At 52.4% G+C, this 20,689-nt stretch overlaps 8 protein-coding genes across 8 annotated transcripts; 3 read left to right on the forward strand and 5 right to left on the reverse strand.

The window, feature by feature from the left end:
- Positions 1 to 802: 802 nt before the first annotated feature.
- On the forward strand, positions 803 to 2,944 carry PV07_06136 (uncharacterized protein; the record flags this gene model as incomplete). Its single annotated transcript, XM_016393088.1, has 1 exon — positions 803 to 2,944. One exon carries the CDS (start codon positions 803 to 805, stop codon positions 2,942 to 2,944), a length of 2,142 nt encoding a protein of 713 aa, XP_016250607.1.
- Positions 2,945 to 4,467: 1,523 nt separating this feature from the next.
- PV07_06137 (uncharacterized protein) lies at positions 4,468 to 6,309 on the forward strand (the record flags this gene model as incomplete). Its single annotated transcript, XM_016393089.1, has 2 exons — positions 4,468 to 5,955; positions 6,112 to 6,309. 2 exons carry the CDS (start codon positions 4,468 to 4,470, stop codon positions 6,238 to 6,240), a joined length of 1,617 nt encoding a protein of 538 aa, XP_016250608.1. The 3' UTR covers positions 6,241 to 6,309.
- On the reverse strand, positions 6,237 to 8,378 carry PV07_06138 (uncharacterized protein). The gene is made up of 4 exons (XM_016393090.1): positions 8,156 to 8,378; positions 6,957 to 7,015; positions 6,794 to 6,903; positions 6,237 to 6,740 (listed from the first exon to the last, which is right to left on the reverse strand). The coding sequence occupies exons 1-4, from the start codon at positions 8,170 to 8,172 to the stop codon at positions 6,558 to 6,560; spliced, it is 369 nt and encodes a 122-aa protein (XP_016250609.1). The 5' UTR covers positions 8,173 to 8,378; the 3' UTR covers positions 6,237 to 6,557.
- Positions 8,379 to 8,536: 158 nt separating this feature from the next.
- PV07_06139 (uncharacterized protein) lies at positions 8,537 to 10,179 on the forward strand. Its single transcript, XM_016393091.1, has one exon. The coding sequence runs from the start codon at positions 8,927 to 8,929 to the stop codon at positions 9,986 to 9,988; it is 1,062 nt and encodes a 353-aa protein (XP_016250610.1). The 5' UTR covers positions 8,537 to 8,926; the 3' UTR covers positions 9,989 to 10,179.
- Positions 10,180 to 11,620: 1,441 nt separating this feature from the next.
- PV07_06140 (uncharacterized protein) lies at positions 11,621 to 13,103 on the reverse strand. Its single transcript, XM_016393092.1, has one exon. The coding sequence runs from the start codon at positions 12,974 to 12,976 to the stop codon at positions 11,789 to 11,791; it is 1,188 nt and encodes a 395-aa protein (XP_016250611.1). The 5' UTR covers positions 12,977 to 13,103; the 3' UTR covers positions 11,621 to 11,788.
- Positions 13,104 to 13,399: 296 nt separating this feature from the next.
- Positions 13,400 to 15,707, reverse strand: PV07_06141 (uncharacterized protein). Its single transcript, XM_016393093.1, has 3 exons — positions 15,537 to 15,707; positions 14,740 to 15,478; positions 13,400 to 14,418 (listed from the first exon to the last, which is right to left on the reverse strand). Exons 1-3 carry the CDS (start codon positions 15,632 to 15,634, stop codon positions 13,513 to 13,515), a joined length of 1,743 nt encoding a protein of 580 aa, XP_016250612.1. The 5' UTR covers positions 15,635 to 15,707; the 3' UTR covers positions 13,400 to 13,512.
- Positions 15,708 to 16,514: 807 nt separating this feature from the next.
- On the reverse strand, positions 16,515 to 18,288 carry PV07_06142 (uncharacterized protein; the record flags this gene model as incomplete). Its single annotated transcript, XM_016393094.1, has 5 exons — positions 16,515 to 17,022; positions 17,077 to 17,374; positions 17,426 to 17,657; positions 17,724 to 18,115; positions 18,174 to 18,288. The coding sequence occupies 5 exons, from the start codon at positions 18,286 to 18,288 to the stop codon at positions 16,515 to 16,517; spliced, it is 1,545 nt and encodes a 514-aa protein (XP_016250613.1).
- A 1,021-nt stretch (positions 18,289 to 19,309) lies between these two features.
- Positions 19,310 to 20,545, reverse strand: PV07_06143 (tartrate dehydrogenase). Its single transcript, XM_016393095.1, has one exon. It carries the CDS (start codon positions 20,478 to 20,480, stop codon positions 19,383 to 19,385), a length of 1,098 nt encoding a protein of 365 aa, XP_016250614.1. The 5' UTR covers positions 20,481 to 20,545; the 3' UTR covers positions 19,310 to 19,382.
- Positions 20,546 to 20,689: the final 144 nt, after the last annotated feature.

Here is a 20,689-nt window from a genome sequence, read left to right on the forward strand (position 1 = left end):
TAGATATGTTTCCCGAAGACAGAAACAAAAAAGGGGCCCTTGTAGGACAGGCACTGGACGAAGTCTCTCTAGAACACGCCAGTCGACCAAGTTGTCTTGACCTCGGACGCTAGAACCACCATTGCAAGAAGTTCAGCCGTAGTTTGCTCGTAGGACCCGTTCCATGCAAAACACAAGCTTGCCAAAGCACATCCTGCGCAGCGTCCTTCTGAAAGTTGCCCTTCAGTAAAGAAGCACCGTTGTCTGTCGGCTGAATGGAGACTGGGGAAAAGGGCGGGTCACCCCAGCGGAGTAAGAGCAGGATGAGCTGCCCCAACCTTATCCCCAGATCATGCTTCCCCCGGATGCGGCACCGGTAACGATCCTGCTGGTTGTCTCGCCGAAGGTTTAGTACCCATTATCCATGGAGAACCAAAAGAGGATGAGAACACAAGACATCACAAGACATGATCGACACTGGCTATGCGTATACAAGAAGTAACCAACATGGTAATCGACTTGCATAGCGAACATTAGCGAATTAGGTGTGAAAGGGGACCCAGTAAGACTCCTGCTGCGGTCTGTTGGGACACTCTAAAACATCCCACAAGATCTCCAGAGTCACGAGTCGCAAAAGGCTTGGCCGAGGTCCTCAGAAGCATCCAAGATGCAGCACGTGCCGAGATTGCTATACCGTCTCGCCGTCTTGCCGTGTCCTGGTCGCCCTTGATTGTTTTTACCTAAGCAATTTCATACCAGGCACATCAGACTCCACGTCCGCGCACACTAGGCTCTCAATCGATCACCGTGTCTCCTTGCCTCGATGATCAAGAACACGGGTGTCAGGCGCCGTCGCTATCGGTGTGCCGAAGCATGCAGCACTTGCAAGCGCCGCAAAGAGAAGTGTTCAGGCAACAGACCCTGTGCTCGCTGCATCGAACGCGGGGTTCATGTCACTTGTCGATCTGAGCCTCGCCAGCCATCAACGCGTTTTACAGAGTCTTACAATCTCAATCGTGAAGGCTCTGTCGCCGTCGAATCAGCCAGTCGAGATCCAAATGTGCAGGACGGACGGCCCCAAGAGTCGCTCTATCCTCTGGGCTTGGTGATGAGCAATGCCTCTACGACTTCCGTTCTCGAGACATCGCGGCTCATCCAAGACACCAAAGGCAAATACATGTTCATTGGGGATTCCGCAGACCTGTCGCTGCTTCAGAACATTTGCAGTCTTGTCGGGGCATCCATTGGACCATGTGCGTTTGTCGAAGACCCCTTCCGGTATCAAATGGTCGAGTCGGCACCGGAGGGCCCGGCGACATGGCTCCATGCGAGAGACCACCAACATCCTGCCAAACCGAGTTTTGATGAGGCAGTCTATTTGATTCGCCGATATATCATGGCTACGAATTGTGTGCTGGACCTCTTCGACGAAAGCGACCTCCTGGACAATGTTGCGAATTGGCTTGATAACCATTCGGACCATACGTCTGTCCTAAGTGCAATTTACTACCTCGTGTTCGCCATAGGGGCTCAGACATGTCCAGAGGATAAAGACGCACTGGCTAAAGTCTACTTTGACTATGGCCGCTATCTCACGGCGTCGTACTTTATGGAGGACCCCATCATTCCAACTGTGCAAGCATACGCCATGATCACCATGTACCTACTTGGAGCGTCTCGAAGAAATGCTGCATTCATGTATCTCGGGACCGCCGTTCGTGCTGCCTATGCTCTCGGGCTACATCGGTCTGATATCGCTGGGCTCTTTACTCCGGCCGAAATCAAAACACGAGAGAGGGTCTGGAAAGTCATGCGTATCCTCGACCTTTTCATGGGCGCCTCGCTAGGAAGACCTCCTTCGACGGAAGAGACACGTAACACAGAGCTGGACGAGAATTACTCCCCATCAGTAGATCTGTGCGCCATCTTCGAAAAAATCTTGACCGATATTTATGCAAAGCGAATGATCTCCACCGACACAGTCCAGAAAATCAGTCAGCATCATCGTCGGTGGACAGCGCACTTTCAAACCGGTTTAGATACGGACCGAATCAAGGACGAGGAATTTCTCGAGGGCCGACTGCCAAATATTGGCCTGATACACGTCCAAGAGGCGTACTACTGGACCATAATACTTCTCACGCGACCGTTCTTCGTGGAATATGTCTCCAGTCGCATTGCACTAAAGTCACAGAACTGCGGTGATGGAGAAAGAAGTCCTGACCCTCTCAGGTCCTCCCACCGCATCCAGGTTCATGCATGTGTCAACTCTGCGATAAGCACAGTGAACATGCTGAGAAAGTTACTCGGATTCGATGGGATCCCGAAGAGGCTTCCCTTTGTTGTCAATTCGATCTTTGTTTCAGGTCTCGTACTGGGCTTGTCCTACTTCGGTGATTTGTACAAGACATATCCTTTAGATGACAGCCTTGGCACCGCACTGAAGCTGCTTGCCCTCTTTTCGCAAGACGCTGTCGCTAAAAGGAATCTGGCGATTCTCGAATCGCTGCTAGATGCCTGCAGGATCTATGTCCAGAAGGAAGCAAAGGAGAACATGGCAATACATTCTCAGCTGGTGAGTGGGATGTTTGGGCAAATTCACACAGAGGATGACAAGGAAGATTCGGGCACGACAAATACTCCGGAGGGAGATCAAAGCTCTGTCGGCAATATCGAAGACCAGTTACGTCGACCAGCTGTCTTCAACCGTATGGAACCACATGATGCTACAGACCAGGGATTGACCAGTGTATCCACCGTGGGCAGCAGCGGGAGTGTTGGTTTGAACACGCTAGATCGCCCGGAAATCAATAACCTCAATCTAGAGGCGATGGCTGCTCCTCCTACTTTCCAAGACGACATCTCGATGCTACCTCCTATGTCTCCAAGGACGTTATGGTTCGGCTCCTACGAAGACAATGTGCCTCTCTTTTCGATGATCGACGCACGGGATTTTCTGGAATAGCGGTGACTATTGAGATCGCTTCCCTGATAGGTGGCTCTTCGGCAATTGAAAGCTCGAGAAAACATGTCCATATGATGAGACAGTGGCAATATGAATCTCCGGCCAATGGCACACCCGGAGATTGAGCTTTGGGCCTTGTTTACGATTATCACCTAGCGTCTAGGCCACTCTTTGCCACCCACAAGGTGTGCCGACGTCTGCGCCCATGTCTTGCAGCTATGCAAATCGTCTCATGGCCTCGCTGCCTCTGCTGCATATGAGACAGCCAGGATGGTCGAACGGCAGGGAGATTCGCCAGTTTGCAGGACAAAGATATGCAGGAACCAACAGATCAGTCAGGAATAGTTCTTGCCACTTGCTGGTCCTTGCTGGCTTGCAAGCCTGAAATGAAGCTGAATCTATACCTCGCGATCAAGACCTAGGAGCTTCACCGACTGTCTCCCAATTGAGGCATGGACATACAACATCTTGCCACGATGTCTTCGGCCTGCCGGCCACTTGAACACTCCCGAGGGACCGTCGACGTGCAATTGCACCATGCGGTCAAGAAAGGCACCTGCGGAGCAGGCCAATGACAGGAGTTGCCGAAAAGCCATTATGCTTCCGATGGGACTCCCCCAGATCCCCCACCCCACAGTACATTGCCGACTCCACCTGCCGGATGGTGTCCAGTATCGTCCAGGCTGAACGATTCAGGGGCAAAGATTCATCCACGACATCTATGCTGCCCCTAGTACGGGGAAAGCCTCGGCTATGCGGAGGGCTGTGGGGTGGCTGAGTCGGCCTAACTCGTCATTCTCGATTCCTCGCGGCAGACACCCTAGCCTTGCGGGAGAGTATCAAGCTGGTCCAGTCCATGCAGTCAATCTCACGGGCGGCCCTGCACCAAGGGATTCCACTAATGGAGCATGATTCGAGTGGTGACCCCTAACACGATCTTGATGGCTGTTCTGCTGTGATCGACCTGTGCATGCGTTCTACAAAGCTTTGGCCCACTAGTTTCGTTGCTGGTGAGAGCGGTACCAAGCTACGAGACGTCTGATGCTCGCACGTATCCTCCAAATGAGATCGCCATCGGATGGCCTCGGGAGAGGACTGCGTTTCGGATATCCATCATGTTTTACTGATGGTTGTGGAGTCTTCTGATTTTCCCGGACGTGATCAAGTCGTTCAACCTTGATTCGACATGGCGGCAGCGTCCAATATGAGGGGCATCAGTCTTCCATCAGGCCGAGCATATGTGAGGTTCATTGGCAGCTAGGGTCTTTGTTCGTGTTCTCGCACAGTACCCCCTTATCCCTCCGTCGGCAATGCTATTGATTGGGCAGAGAAGTGAACTCGCCATTTCGTCTATCAATACCATCTGGTACTTAAAGCATGAAGCTCTCGACACTGGAATCCAGCATGTGCTTTCAGGATCCTGTGATTTCATCGAAAACGCGTCCAAAATCTTTCCTTCCAATTCCTCTTGAACACTTCAGTTCGAAATCCACCACGCTGCTCTCGTCCCCGAAACACCTGAGATGGGCTCTTTACCAACCCCCATTGAACTCGATGCGCTCATCGTAGGGGCTGGCTTTGGTGGAGTCTACCAACTGAAAAGACTGCGTGAGGAAGGCTACAAGGTCAAGATCGTCGACAGCGCTTCGAACTGGGGCGGTGTCTGGTACTGGAACCGATACCCGGGCGCCCGCGTGGACAGCACGATCCCTCACTACGAGTTCTCCGACCCTTTGCTCTGGAGGGACTGGCGCTGGAAGCAGCGGTTCCCCGGCAGCGCCGAACTTCGAGATTACTTCGCCTTCGTTGCAAAGAGATGGGATCTAGACAGGGATGCCATATTCAATACCATGGTGACCGCAGCCACCTGGAATGATGAGACCGCCAAATGGCACGTCACCACTCAGACAGGCCAAAGCTTTGTTGCAAAGTACCTCCTGCTCAACACCGGGTTTTCGGCAAAGAGACATATCCCCGACTGGCCCGGCATCGAGAAGTTCCGCGGGACCTTTGTTCACCCTTCCTACTGGCCCAAAGAAGAACCCGACCTGGCGGGCAAGAACATCGCGGTGATTGGAACTGGATCGACCGGTGTCCAACTCGCTCAGGAGTTGAGCAAGGTGGCCAAGGACTTTGTGCTGTTCCAGCGGACTCCGAACCTGGCCCTGCCGATGAAACAGGTCGAGTATAGTGGCGACGAGCAGACTGTGCCGCACAAGGAGTACCCAGACCTCTTTGCGGAACGGTTGACTTCGTTCAGCGGGTTCACGTTCAACTTTCTGCCGCGGGCCACGTTTGACGACACGCCCGAACAGAGGAGGCAGACGTACGAGGAGCTCTGGGCCAAGGGGGACTTCCACTTCTGGCTGGCGACCTACTACGACATGCTCTTCACCCAGGAGGCCAACAAGGAGGCGTACGAGTTCTGGAAGGCCAAGGTGCGGGCGCGCATCCACGACCCGGCGCTGCAAGAGTCGCTCGCGCCCGAGATCCAGCCGCACGCGTTCGGCTGCAAGCGCATCTCGCTGGAGAACGGCTACTACGAGATCTTCAACCGGCCCAACGTGACGCTGGTCGACATGAAGCGCACGCCCATCGCCGAGTTCACCGAGCGCGGCATCCGCACCGGCGACGGCCGCGACTTCGAGCTCGACTACATCGTCTGCGCGACGGGCTTCGACGCCCTCACCGGCGGCCTCAAGCAGATCGACATCGCCGGCGTCGGCGGCCAGAAGCTCGCCCACAAGTGGGACAAGGGCACAAAGACCTACCTGGGCCTCTGCGTCGCCGGCTTCCCCAACATGTTCTTCACCTACGGGCCCCAGGCCCCGACCGCCTTCTGCAACGGCCCCACCTGCGCCGAGTTGCAGGGCGAGTGGATCGTGCACATGGTCAAGGACATGGACGCCGCCGGCCTCAGGAAGATCGTGGCCAACCCGGACGTCGAGGACCAGTGGGCGCAGGATGTCTGGAAGCTCGCCAACGCGACGCTGCTGCCAACCACCAAGTCGGTAAGTTTCTGCACTCTGCACACAGTGACTTTCTTTTCCCGTCTCCTCCCTGCCCGCCTGGACTGCCCTCTCTTGTTCCTATCTAGCTTCTCCTTTCGATTTTCTTTGTTGGCACTTGCTATCTACTAGAATTCTCCGGCTGACGAGTGTTGGTAGTGGTACATGGGAGACAATATTCCCGGCAAGCCAAGGGAACCGCTTATCTACCTCGGCGGAGTGGGGACTTACTACAAGACCATCAATGAGTGTGCACAGGAAGGTTACAAGGGATTTACACGCGTGTAACGTCCGTTGGAGAGACTGCAGGGCTAGCCATAGTCTCGTGTGGAGGTAGAAGGTCTGCTTTGACAATTTCATAAACAGCATACTAGTGTCTCCGTTTCCTCCTGTCAATGTCATGCCAATATGCTATGTGTTGCAACCTTTTTAATGCGTAAAGTCCACCGTCGTTGAGATACCGTCCCTCTTTTGTCGAACGCCTTAAGCCCAGCACTCCAGGTCCGCCGCTAATGATACAGGGTATCGCCGATCCTTCAACCTCGTACTTGGACCCCCATGTGACCCCCATGTGGCTTCCGCAGAGGGCCAACCAGACAATCTGGTCACTGCCCGTGCTGTGCACCGCCAACCATCTTTCTCAGTTCGTACTCACGAGTAAAGTTGGTCTTGAGGACGTCCAGGTCGTGGACCAAGTCGCGGGAACTGGCCAGCACGGCTTCCTTGGGGGTGATTTCGCCGTCGGTTTGGACACGAAGTTCGAACTTGGCAAAGAGAGGATGCGGGATCTGGAGGAGTTGCGTTAGAATCCTTGTGATTCCTGGCTCTTTTCATTGCTTACCCGATAGGCGGCAAAGGTGACGTGGCTGTTCTTCAGGAGCTTGTCGCGGAGAAGGTTGGCAAGGGTGTGGTCTTCCTTGTTGAAGGTGAAAATGGTAGTGTTTGGAGTACCTGGAGAATAGAGATTAGTGGCGTCAAAGCTGCACGCAGACGCAAGCACCCACGAGTGTCGATCTTCTCTTCAATCTTCTTCTCGTCGTCTCCAAGAAGGAAGGCTTCAGTGCTATAGAACATCAGTCAGGGTGTGTCAGCCTACACCTTGAACCCGCAAAGCAAGTAAACATGTTATGCAGTAGACACTCGTGGGTGTCCAAGAGGAGAAGATGCGGAGGATGCGATCCAAGTCGTCTGTCTTCGTAAGTGCGCACCATTCAAGTCTGTTGATCTCCTCATGATGCATTTGCTCCATTTGGAAAAACTGATAACGACGATTCGCCGGGTGGTGTCTCCAAGCCGAGCCATCAATTGGATAGCCACCCGGACCGGCGCCAGGGTATGGGCTGTGGTTCGGGCGTGCCTTGGCGGGCGAAGCCAGCGAAGCCGGGTCAGGCACAGAAGGCGGCCCAGGATCTTCCATATCAGTCATTTCGACGATGTCCTTGGTAGTAGTCTTGGTGTCGGTAATCCCACTGCTATGAAATTGTGTCAAAACAAGTCGAGGTTTCCTTGGTCTGACTGAGTCCAGGTCCAGATTCCAGAAATGATCCAGGTCCATAGGCCAGAGTAGGCGCGACCGTGGGGGAACGGGAACTTACGTGGCCGGGATGTTGACACTATTCGTGTCAACTCCAGAATTGACGCTTCCCAAGTGTTTATTTTTTGGATGGTTAGGCCAGAGCTGGCTCTCAACAGGGACAAGCTGGCCGGAGGACATTCGTCTAGGTGAGAGGGTAGTCGCCTTGGGGGGTGTCTTATCCCCCGGGGCCGCAGCCTGGTTGGGTGAGGTATCCGACATGAATGATGACATCTTCTCTGACGGGACGAGCTTCAAACGCGGTCCTTAGGAATGATGAAGGGCCGAGGAAGGATAGATTGCTGGGGAGGCAGTGGGTGGCCGAGGTGAGGTCTGAATTCAAAGCGGTAGACAAGGACGCCAAGACCAAGGTTCTTTGAGGCAGGCAGTTTTCCAGGAAACGATCACGGCAGCCAACATGTCTTTCGAGCGAAACGCCGTCCAAATGTATCAACCAGCCGTTTGAGCTAAATTGAAAAGGGTCGGAAGATGTTTGCTCCCTGGCTCGTTTCTTTGTGCGCGGCTCAACCACTTTTAACCTCCTTTCTCCTCGCCCTCCAACCAGCGAAATTCGACAAAGACATCGAGAGAGCGCAATATCGCGAACATGAAAGAAACCTGAGAACATACCGATCGGGGGCGTTCATACTGTCAAACCAAGCGAGAAAGTATCCAAAAAGGTCCAAAAGAGACAAGGGGAAGCAAGAGATTCCGAGTTAGATGGGCAAGAAAGGGGCGTCGTAGGAGGCTGTCAAGATTAAAAGTGTTGCCAGATGGATAAGAAGCGAAAAGATAGATACCAAGTCGAAGGATGCGAGGGAACAGCAACGAGACGACGACGACGAGATCGAACGAGGTCCTCTTCTTCACTTCTCGCCTCGTTCATTTGAAAAGTCGGACTCGAGGGACCGGCAGACAAACCGTACAAAGTTGCCAAGATCCACGTGACTATCAAACAACTGACGACTCCGAGCTGACGCGCCGACAAACGCAGTTTTCGCTCAATGCAGGGGCAGAGTTCACCCAACGACATCTCCGCGGCATGAGGCATGGATCCTCCAACTCGGTCCCCTTGGTCGATCTCCGATTCTCGTCCTCGAAACGAATTGGATTGACTCCTCCTAAGCCTGGTTTCGGTCCCATGGAACCTTCCATTCGCTGACTGCTGGCTGAGAATTCAGCAATGCTGTCACGCCTTTTGCGATACGAAAACGGTGGTCAAACAGCTGCACTTTAAGCTGTATGCGGGGATTTGCAATTCGACTGCTTATTGTTCCTTTGACAAGAATTCTGCGAAAGACCCTACGTCTCTAAAACTGTGCAGTTGTTTCTCCTTTTCAGAGGGACCAGCTCCTGTGCAACGTCGTTGCGAGCCTCGTCTCGTTAGAAGCTGGCTTAAGCATGCCGCCCAATGCGCTTCACCATGACTACCCGTGGACATCTCCCGATCTCCCCTTGGTCGTATCCGCACCCATGATGAAAATTACCATGGGTCGTCTGGCAGTTTCTGTGTCCGCAAACGGCGGGATTGGTTTCCTGGCAGGCGGATTCGACCTGTCTTCCCTACTACAGAACCTCTCTGAAGCAGCGGAATATGCAAAATCTACAAATGTACATCTCCACAACGGATTGCTCCCAATCGGCGTGGGTGTCCAGAACTGGGGCAGCTCTCTCCCACTTCTGACCCAGGCCCTCGAGAAACATCCCGTCGCTGCGGTATGGTTCTTCGCGCCCACCCACCTCAGCGATCTCCTCGACTGGGCGAAATCCATCCGGCACCTCACCAACGAGCGCACCAAGATCTGGGTCCAGGTCGGCACCGTGGCCGAGGCAATCGAAGTCGCCAAGACGACGAAACCGGATGTCTTGATCGTGCAGGGTTCGGATTCGGGCGGCCATGGACTCGCGCAGCGGGCGAGTTTGCTCACGCTGTTACCCGAAGTGATAGATTCGTTTGAGAGGGAAGAGATCGATATCCCGGTGCTTGCGGCCGGTGGGATCATGGACGGAAGAGGGGCCGCGGCGGCGTTGGCACTGGGCGCTGACGGCGTGTGTTTGGGCACGAGGTTTCTCGCATGCGAGGAAGCGGTCATCGCCAAGGGCTATCAAGACGAAGTATTGAGAGTTACCGACGGCGGCACAAGCACCGTCTCGACCACCATTTACGACACCGTCAGAGGCATTCACGGATGGCCGCAGGCGTATACTGGCCGAGGCGTGGTGAATCGGACATATCTAGACGCAGTGCACGGCATGGGGGATATGGAGAACGTAGAGCTGTACAACGAGGCGGTCAAGATGGGCGATGCAGGCTGGGGCCCGGAAGGGAGGATGACCACCTACGCGGGCACGGGGATAGGATTGGTGAGAGAGATCATGTCGGCGGGGGACATCGTGCGAAGTGTCCAGCAAGAAGCGATCCAGGTTCTACAAAAGTCTGCCTCGAAATACGGGAAGACGTGACGAAGAATATTTCTCCCTGTATCTTCGGTATGAAGGATCGGTTGCAGACTATTTGTTCGGCTGTTTCGTTTCGTCATGCCAGGGCCTGTACCTCCAAGCCATCAAGGCCCTGTCAGGCGTTGTTGCACTGTATACAGAGTATTTCCTCGGTGTGAATATCCCTTTAACGTATTCTCTCAGCTCAAACAAACGACATCGACGCGCTCGGTTCCTCGATCGCCTCCGGCCTCTTTGCTTTGCTTGATCATAACTCTCGAGTGCGGCGTTTTTTTGGAGAAAAAAAAAGGAGCCCCGTAGTCGATTGAGCAGACCTCTCTTCTCATGATGCCGCCGCAGGGACTGGCCCTTCTCCGCCCGGTATCAACTATCCACGGAATCAGCCAGTCGACTACGTTGAACGCACACCGCTCGAAGAGCGTGCAAGGGAAAGAGGAGGGAAAGAAATGGAAGGAGAAGAAAAAGAATCCCTTTGATGAGCAGCGCTGTGGAAAGGGGGTGCAATGCATGGGGCTGGAAAGAAACAAATTGTGGTCTTCGCGAGTGTGCTTACCATGCAGATGTTGTTCCCGTTCAGCAGAATCTTGGGCAGCCGCGTTTGAGCGCCGGTGTAGTCACTTGTTCCAAACGTCAGTCTCTCCTCGTTCGGATGTCTGGGTGGACCAAAGTGTCGACCAAAGTGGGAGTAGCGGACGAGGACAATGCCGATGGAGGGGGACAGAGAAGAGGGACAGACTTACAATTCAATCACATCCTCCAGGACCATGTCTATACACACCGAAGGAAAGTTACATAGTTAGCTGGATTGTCTCGTTCTTCATGATATACTGCCATCCTCCACTCTCTCGTGTGGGCCGTGTGCCAGAATAGACGGTCGCGCGCATACTTACTGACATAGTCGTCGAACCCGATCAATGTGCCGGCGAATTCTGCAAACCGGGTAATTCAAAGTCAGTCAAACCGCGGAACCTGGATTGGCAAGGCGAAGATCTCCGCGACAGAATCGACGGCGGGAGGTGGATGTCTAATGAGAGACCCGATGCAGTGACCAAGGTGTGCCGGTTGACAAGCCACCGCGAGGTTTTCTGGACTGGCGCGCGAATTCGACGACTTGAGACTGGGATTCCCCGTACCTTTATCGCCTTTCATGACGATCCAGATCCTCGAGCCGACACACTTGTCGATCAGTTCTGTTCCCAATAAACGTGGTTAGCGATTGCCTATTGCACTCGTCCGTGGACAGGGGCCAATGCCCGTGAAAATATGGAATATACCTAACGGCAGTAATTGTGATGCCATGGGTGGTGGTTTGGCGGTTAACATGGGTTGCGCGGAGAAGGAGGGAGGGAAATGGGTGGGCCTTGTATCAAGGCGTGTTCATCGGGGTCTAAGCTGGCTACTAGGATTCCAGCGAGATGCCGAGCTCTGAAGGAGAGATGGTTTGCTGGGATGAAATCTAAAATGGCAAAAGAAGTTGATGTCGAGGCTGGACTGGAGAAGAGCCTTGCGCCAAGTCCGGAACGGGGAAACATGAAGCCGACACCGTCACTGTCCACTACAAGCAGACTACAATAGTCCAGATATGCACTATAGATCGAAGGCGAGTTTCCCTGGATTTCGAGGGTACGATATGGATCTGGATGAAACAGTCTCGGGATATGTTATATATATGTGCCTATTAGGATTATGTACGGGGCTCCTGTTTCTCTCACCGCCACAGAATTGCACAACGCCGCGCTTTTATCCCATATCTTTATGGGTTTTTAGACAATCCGAGTCTGTTATCGCTCATCGTAACCCATGTCATAACTCATCATTCATAAAGGTCGTGTTGTATTTGCCTCTCGACCAGTCCCAAGGATCTCCGCCAGGAACACAGAGCCCCAGCCGCCAGAAGTAGTCACGATGAGCAAAGAACAGCTGCCAAAATTTATAGCGCCGACTTATCTCCCACATTTCCTTGATCTCGGAGGCAGCACTGTCGTCATCGCCCATTGCGGTTTTGACCTGCTCGGTGGAGATGCTGTCGGCAATACAAGCAGGATCCTCATCGCCCACACAATGCCGGATATCAGCACGAGCGGGAGGCAGAGCGGGTTTGGAGATGTATATCTCCCCAGCGTGCATTTTGTAACCCCATTCTTCCAGCGGTAGAAGGGGCACTGGATCGTCCACATGTGTCACTCTGCGGTATGTCCACTCGTCCGGTTTGGTGGCATTCAAGTTGAAACGTTTATCGATGAACTGATTCAGTGCCAGATTTCCAACCCGTGGCTCACCAAATGTTGTGACATGAGGCTGCCATCCTCTCGCTTGAAATTCGAGAGACGCCAACGCTGCAACAGCGCCTCCAAGCGAATGACCCACCAGCACCAGTTCGTAGTCTGGGTGGTCCTTTAGGGCCAATTCTACGTGTGGGATGATGATGCAGCGTGTATTCCGCCAGGACGTCATGAAGCCCGAATGAACAGTGCAGTTCGGACATGCCGCCTGAACCACACTCCTTTTCTCCGGCTGTTTCAATAGTTGTGGAAGGATTGGTTCCCTTTCATTTTGCCACTGCTCGGTAGTGCAGAACGAATCATTATCTCTCTCGGAGGGGAAAGGAGCGTATTCGGCTGGGTTTGTCGACAGATCTGCAATTGTGTTTGCGATGGAGTAGGTTCCTCGAAAGGCGACGATAACTCGTTTTGGGTAGGGAGGATGCGACAAGGCGATGTAGCCAGACGAATCGGACAGAAGGGGACCGGTGTTCCAGGTGGTGACGAGTTCGAAGCCCTCAAAGTCGCTGCATCGACTCAGGCATTTGAAGGGCTTCTGAATACCCGTCGTCCCGACACAGTAGGATATGTCGACAATGCGAGCGAGTTCTTCAAGCGACTCAAAGGTCTGTTGGGAGATTTCTTTGTCACTCGCCCAGAGATGCGCCGGAAACGCTGCCCCAGCTGCTACCCATGAGCATACCCAGAAAACAGTCCACAAGCCGAACATTGGAAAGTGCGATCACACAGGCGAGGACAGCGAGGTATTCATGCCTTACATAGGAGAGAGAAGGAGGGCGGCACGAAGCCCAACATTAATCAATATCTGGGGAGAAGAGGCCGGTCGCATGAGGGCCGGTCAGGTGCGGCTTTTGGAAGAAAGGCGAAGGGTTCGTGTTCATCTTTTGCTCACATGACCTTGACGTCACAGCCTCCTTGCCCCTGGCGGCTCCTGCCGCTCCCATCCGCCCTCCAGACATGCGTATCCACTTGTATGCCACGAGGCTGTTGTGGCTGTTCTACAATTCTCCATTATCTGACACACGCATCTCTATCCGATGTTCCTCCTTCATATTGAGAAGACTCTAATCCGGAGGCTCCACGGGACATGTTATGAAACACGAGTCACACATCAGGCCAACGGAAAGAAATGTGATATCACCGAGTCGCGGAGCAAACTCATAGTGTTCTGGAGTTTGATCAAGGGATCATTGCTTCGAGGATTATTTGCTTATATCGTTTCTGAACGCGAGTCAGGGCACAGCCTCATAGCTGAGTTCCACCGTCGTCGTGGCCAGAATCCTCATCATGACTAACTTCATCGTTTTCGTCGTCAAATCCTGTGAAATCATCGACTGGTTCTTCGTTGCTCTCATCTTCATCCTCTTCCTCCTCGTCATCACTGGGCGATGAGTCCTGTTCTGCACCAGACTCAAGTGAACTCTCACCACTCGCCGCGGGTTGGTCAGCTTTCCGTTTGCTAGGCATCTCGCCTAGCCGGCCTTCCCTCCCTTCAATGACTTCTGTCGAGGGATCGTCGCCTGTTCCGTCGGCTCCCTCTTTCTTCGGCGGTGGCGTGAACCAGGGAATTTTCCCGCGCAGGAAATCATTCAAAACCATCTTGGCCACACCGTCGACATCGGGCTCGCCACCTTTCAACAATCTCCCGCCCTTTCTCGCCAAGATGCTCAGAAATTCAATCGGATCGTCGTTATAATCTGTAGCCTTGATATCGTAGGTCCGCTCGATATGGCGGGGCTTCGTTCTTCTCAGAACAGCCTCAACATACTGTGCGGGATGTTCGACATTTTCCACCCGCACCACCCCACGCAGCAGGATATCTTCTTCGGTGTCGCCTTGACTAGGTGGAACGACCCCCGGGCAGTCGATCAAATAGATTCTCTTCATTAACGTGATGTATTGCCAAACTTTGGTCTCCCCTGGAATTGGGGCGACTGTACAAACTCGCTTCTTTCGTAGTGTGTTGATTATCGAGGATTTGCCCGTGTTCGGATACCCAATGAAACCCACCGAGATCTGTTTCCTCGACGAGTGTAGCGTCGAGAATTGTCGTAACAGCGTGATCAGCGAGCCTTTCCCAAAGGAGTTCGTCATCGACGCGTGAAAAGCCAGCGTAGGATATTCCTTTGAAAGTAATCTTGTCCATTGAGCCTAAAATCTTGAGATTAGTATGGATGTGTGAGACATTACTAAGAGACGTGCCATAGACGAAGAAAGCAAACCTCAACTCAAACGAAACACGCCTTGCACTCTGGTGACAGATATGCTTCCAAGACGGATGCAGTTGTCGGAAACCACCCGTGAGGGTGGCGAGCGCGGCTTGATGTACCAAAGCTGTAACAGGCTGCTTTCATTGAGGAAATGCGAGAACGCAGAAAGGAGCCTTGACTTAGCAATGGAGTGGGGATTATTTCTGCGCGTGTACTTTGTAGAAGTTCGGAGACACTGAACGAAAAGAGAAGATAACCTTACCGCTATGCTTGTCGGCACCAGATCGCACTTGTTGAGCACAAACACCAAGTGTTTATGCGGTGCCTCCTCGCGAATGTATTTTTCCACGCTCCTACATCTTGTGCCCTCGGGGTCTCGAGCATCCAGCACGTGGATAACCACATCGGACGAGTCAATGACCTTGTACAGCTCGTTCCATATCCTTTTGCTTTGGCCTTTTGAGAAGATTGGTTCACGGGCACTGGTGAGTTCGCCATCTTGTTGTCCCTGCATTTGTTCCGCCGTTTGCCCACTCAGCAGCTTGTTCTCTTCCAGTCGCTCAAGATAGTCGTCGTGCATTTTCACCGACTCGTCAGCCAAATCCGTCACAGAGCTTGCACTTAGTTTCACACGCTTCCGCTGGGACTTTGGTCCAAAGGTGTCGGCAAAGGGGGCAGACTCGACCGCAATCTTGGCCTGGTGCTGTTTAATCCCATTCTTGGTATTCTCGGCATCTCGAATCAGGCTCATAGGGAGTTTGTTCGTCTTCAGAAGGACCTGGTATGGATCGGCTGCTCGCTCTGCCACGGCTTGTCTGAAGGAGTCGAGTGCATCTTGAGATATCACTCTCGTATTCCCAAACCACTTCCGATTAGGCTCTACTCGGGCCTTGGGAACTTCGCGGGACTGGTATGAGGCGGCTTTCGTGATCTTGCCTTCGGCATTCCGCTGTGCTTTGCCGTCTTTCAGCATGTTTAGTGTCTTGAGCTTTTTGGCATTGCTGTGAACGTCCTATTAGCATGGATCGTCCAAGTATCGTCCACCGCATCTTCACGCACCGATAAAAGTTCTCGCCCTTGACCTTGACGTTTGCCATGCCGTCTGTCGATTGCCCTTGCCGCTCACGGCGGGCAGCTTCTTTCTTTCGAGCACCCATTTTAGTCAAAAGCGACCTTGGAGAAGGTGAGACAAAGGTAAAAAGCGGGTGGTGTCTAACAATTCAGAACCAACTACAGCGTACCTCGCAGTCGGCGAAGAAAAGTTGAAAATTTCGGTTGAACTTCGGGGGAGTAATAGCGGCCCTTGCGCCTTGGCAGGTCGGAACTCATTCTGGGAATCACCCCGACCGCGCCGCTTTTAAAACTTTTCTCCCTAGCGCAGCCTTGACTCCACGACAGCCAAAGACCTATGTACAATGGATACATGGTAAATCAGACGCTAGTAAAGCGACCATGATGCAGTACATTTAACAACAGCTGCGAGACGCTAAGTATCTGGTGCGGATCGAGAGCGACAGAGCTTGGTCGAACTCCTTGGGAGTGCCGCCTCTTATCGCCATGTCCGTGGAAAGGGCACTCATGGACGAGTTTAAATAGTAGTGTTTAGACGAAGTATCCCGTAGAGTGTCAAGCGTAAAACTAATGCGACATGTGTTGGCTTGCTCGTCGAAAAGTTGTTCCCAAATCTGGCCGTATAAGGGTCCTACGGACTCACCTTTTGTGACAAGATCGTATCCTTAAGCGGCCTATATCAGCGCCAGGAATACATGGATGACAAATGTACGGAGACGACAAATTCGTACCACAAAGATCATGAGGACTTCGCTGTAATGGTTGGAATTGTTGTCTGATTTTGTTGCCCAATGATAGTGAAGAAGTCAGAGAAAATATATATCTGATTATCGGTCTCTTTTTGCAGCTCGACAGTATCAACGACAAACCAATAGTTACCAGGACATCCACAATGCACGATAGATCATAGATGCGGAGCGTGCTTTCAGGTTGTGAGCATACTAATTGCTTGTGCAGTACCAAAACCTAGCGGTGGAGCAGCTCGGTAGCATTCTGGAGGATAACTTCGCCAGCCCACTTAATGTTCGGTTGAACGAATTGCGTCAGCTGCCTGCTCTTAGCGAGCCCAGTGATGACCGCCAGGATCAGAATGTCGCGTTCAAGATGGATCCAGGGCGATACTTCACGTGAGAGCGAGTTGACAGCCCACCACTTGGTGCCTCCCGTGAGATTGAAGGCGCCCCAGTCGACAGCAAGTGTCCGCCGCCAATATTCTTCGGCTTTCCCTGGCCATGAGGTGACATTGCGGCCGTTCTCATTAATGAACCAGCTGGAACATCCGGAGAAGAAGACACTTGACTTCAGCTTGGTGTGGATGATATTGGTTTCGCGATCTTCGGCGCTTTGTTTGACCTCGATTCTGTCGGCGCGGCCATCGACGATTGGCTTGATCAAGCTTCGGACTGCATAGCTGACCTGAGTTTGACAAGAGAACAAGGCTGAGTTATTAGCTGGGAAGGTATTGGGCCCATAGCTAAGATTAAAGATCAGTTCTTGTGCGCTTACAGAGGGACACAACCACACTTACATGATTCCAAAGTTAGGGAAGTTGTGGACATACGTCCCCAGGTAAGCTTGAGCCCCCCGGCATTCCCGCCATTGCTGGCAGAGAGATATGCCGTTGGCACCGTGAATCTTCATAGTTTGGAGGAAGTCAGTGACTTGGTACCCAGTGGCGAGCACAATGATGTCAAAATCAGCTGCCTTGCCCGAAAGGTCAATCAGACCGGTCTCGGTGAACTCTGCGATGCCTTGGTTGATCAGCTCCACATTCTTCTTATTGAGGCTATCAAGATAACCGGGGTCGAATATTCGTCTCTTGCATCCTTTTAGAGAGTCAGCCCTCAGGTGGAGGTCGCAGGCACGTGTCGACATACCAAGGGGGAAGTCTGGAATAATGAAGCTGTGATACTTCTTCGGAGCCTTGGACAGCATATACGCCTCTGCTTTCTTCTCAAGCACGGAACGGCTCCTGACTCCCGTCTTTGAAGAATAATATTCTTTAGTGTCGGCATCAGCATCGAGGAATATTCGGAAACGGAGCCATCTCTGGAGAAGAGGAATCCAACGGAACGACCATTTCTCTGCCTCTGTGAAAGCATGATTTGGCTATTTCAAGTCAAACGGAGATCAGTATCTGATGATTTTACCAGTACTGATTCTGGGCACACTTACCCTCGGAAGGTACCATTGTCGACTGCGAGCGTACTGAGTGATCTTGGCTGCCTTTTCAGCCATTACCGGAATGGCCTGTGCAGAGCTGCAACCATTTCCAATCACCGCCACCTTCTTGCCTTCCCAGTTGAGACTATGGTCCCATTGAGCGGTATGAACCATCGGTCCACGGAACTTATCCATCCCTGGGAAGTCTGGTGTCTTCGGAGTCGAAAGAGCGCCAACGGCAGATATCAGGATCGTAGCGAATCGCGAATAACTGATCTTGGTCTCCTGGTCCTTCAAAAAGACTTCCCACTCATTCCGATCTTCGTGCCATTTAGCCCCCAAGCATTCGATACTGAGGTGGAAAAAGGGACGGAGTTCGAATTTGTCTACAGTGTCGTTGAGATCTGTGCTGAGAGTTAGTCATCCAACGCTCAGGCTTCAATTGTGTCGGTGAAAGCTCACATTGTAGGATTTCAGGTTGCTCACACAGTTCAATCGACCAATTCGGGTTCGGATTGAAGCTGAAAGAGTAGAGATGAGAAGGGATGTCGCAACCACTGCACTCCGTATCAGTCATATTCCCCCTCCTCAAGAAACTTCGCCACGTTACCATCCAGGATATGTGTTGGTCTTCCAAGTTCCTCCGATGCCGTCATTTCGTTCATAAATCTTGCCCCAAGTCAGCAGTTGGAAACGCAGATTGAAATGGGTCACCTGCGATGAAGTCTGTGTAGCCAAGCTTGTGCTTGAGCTCGTATGCGAGAGCTATGCCGGATGGCCCGCCGCCAATGATGATGGTATTCGGTGTCGATTTACTTGACATTTTGACTGTCAGTCACTGCTAGAGTGGGTGACCGTCAGGTAGAATGCAGAATGCTCAACTCCGATCACATCGGCCTTGCTGCGAGGGCAACTGATTTATGAAAATTGTTGAGCCATAGCAAGAAGATGTTCATCACTAAGGCTCGCTCTCCTCGGAATTCAATCTTTGGCAAGTGGACAGGGCAAAGTCACCTCCACGAATGGCCGTAGCAGCATCAAAGTTGGCTATATTGCCTTCCTGGGATTTCTACCCGGGTCGGTTACTTGCTTGCGCACAGGTCATTTGCCGCAGGTACCATTGCAGGAAGACAAGCAAAGGCAGCAGAATAAGCTCGTTTGGCAGTCTCCTGATCCTGATCCTTGATTTCCCGAGCATCTAGCCGCTTGTTTTAGGTGAAGCTCTGGCCGGAAGCATTTCATTCCACCATTTGGTAGTGGAGAGGACAGAGCGAACTTCTCCTGGTGAATTGTATGTTCCGGCGCTCGATTCATGGCTTTAACCGTCCATATGGTACCCACGGCACTTTCATCGCATAACGTAGTTTCAACGGATGTCGGCACGAGACCGGATTTGCCATTTCGATTAAAAATATGTTTAAGGGCCAGTACACCATTGGGGTATCAGAGCTGCTCAATGAAGTCTGGAACCACAATATGAAGCTTTCCTGCTATAGATGCGCGAGAATTTAGAGATCGTAGAATAGTACGGTAGAGTCCTCCAACCCGATTCTAAGTCTCTTGGGTACTTGTAATCATCAGACCTCTTGACTGATCTCGTACAAGATGCGCTCGATGCAGAATTTAAACCTGGTTTTCGTACCCTTGACCGACTCCAATTCTAGCACGAATCTATTTCTTCCGCTTCAATATCTCCTCTTCGATGGCCCCCCCTAACCCATCTGTGGTTCCACGTCCGCCCATATCTGGTGTGTTAATAGAGAGGTCGCCTTTCCCTAGGACGGTCTCTATCGCGTCCAAGAGTGCCGCCGCCGGCTCCTTGAACCCGAACCACTCAAGCATCATCTGGCCAGCCCAAATCATTCCCACAGGGTTTGCAATACCCTTTCCCGCGATATCGGGGGCACTTCCATGGACGGGCTCAAAGAGACTGGGGAACTTTCGTTCCGGATTGATATTCCCGCTGGGTGCAATACCAATCGTTCCTGCACAGGCCGGACCCAAGTCCGACAAGATGTCCCCAAACAAGTTACTCGCAACCACAACGTCGAAAATTTGGGGCCTCTGAACCACGTGCGCGCTCAGAATGTCGATATGGTACTTGTCGGTGCGAACGTCGGGGTATTCTTTGGCAATTGCTGCCGCTCGCTCGTCCCAATATGGCATCGAAATAGCCAGGCCATTACTCTTTGTAGCACTAGTAAGGCGCTTGCGAGGTCTTGATCGTGCCAGGTCGAAGGCATATCTCATCACCCGGTCGACCCCCACACGAGTCATAATCGTTTGCTGAAGTACGATTTCCCTATCGGTTCCTTCGAACATTCTGCCGCCGACTCCGCTATATTCGCCTTCGGTGTTTTCTCGGACGACCAGAAAGTCTATGTCACCTGCTTGACGATTCTTCAGAGGTGTCGGCACACCCTTCATTAGTCGGCATGGGCGGAGGTTGATGTATTGGTCGAACTCGCGTCGGATTTTAATCAAGGACCCCCAGAGAATGATGTGATCCGGAGCAACTGCAGGATTTCCTTGGGCGCCGAAATAGATGGCATCAAATGGTAAAAGTAGCTCCTTCCAGTTGTCCGGGAGCATTTGGCCATGCTTGAGGTAGTAATTGATGGAAGAAAATTCGAATTCCTCGAATTTCAGCGATAACCCATAGACCTTGGCGATTGCTTGGAGGCATTTGACTCCCCAAGGCATTACCTCAATGCCAATACCGTCGCCGGCGATGACGGCGATTTTCAGCTCCCGTGCTCCCGCTATCATTTCGGCGATGGAGGATTGAACAATGTTAGCAGGGGAAGGGATCCGGGCTATAACTTACCAGAAGGATCGATCCTGCAAGGTCAAAGTTGTGCAGACTTGCAATGGCAAAATCACACACTCTCTGTTACCTTTGTATTGTCCCATTCTTAGTCTACGCCAAACAACAAAATATTTGCTAGTTCACTCGGATACCCGAATCTGTCCATGCA

The sequence above is a fragment of the Cladophialophora immunda genome (genome assembly GCF_000835495.1).
Source record: "Cladophialophora immunda strain CBS 83496 unplaced genomic scaffold supercont1.3, whole genome shotgun sequence".
NCBI lineage: Eukaryota > Fungi > Ascomycota > Eurotiomycetes > Chaetothyriales > Herpotrichiellaceae > Cladophialophora > Cladophialophora immunda.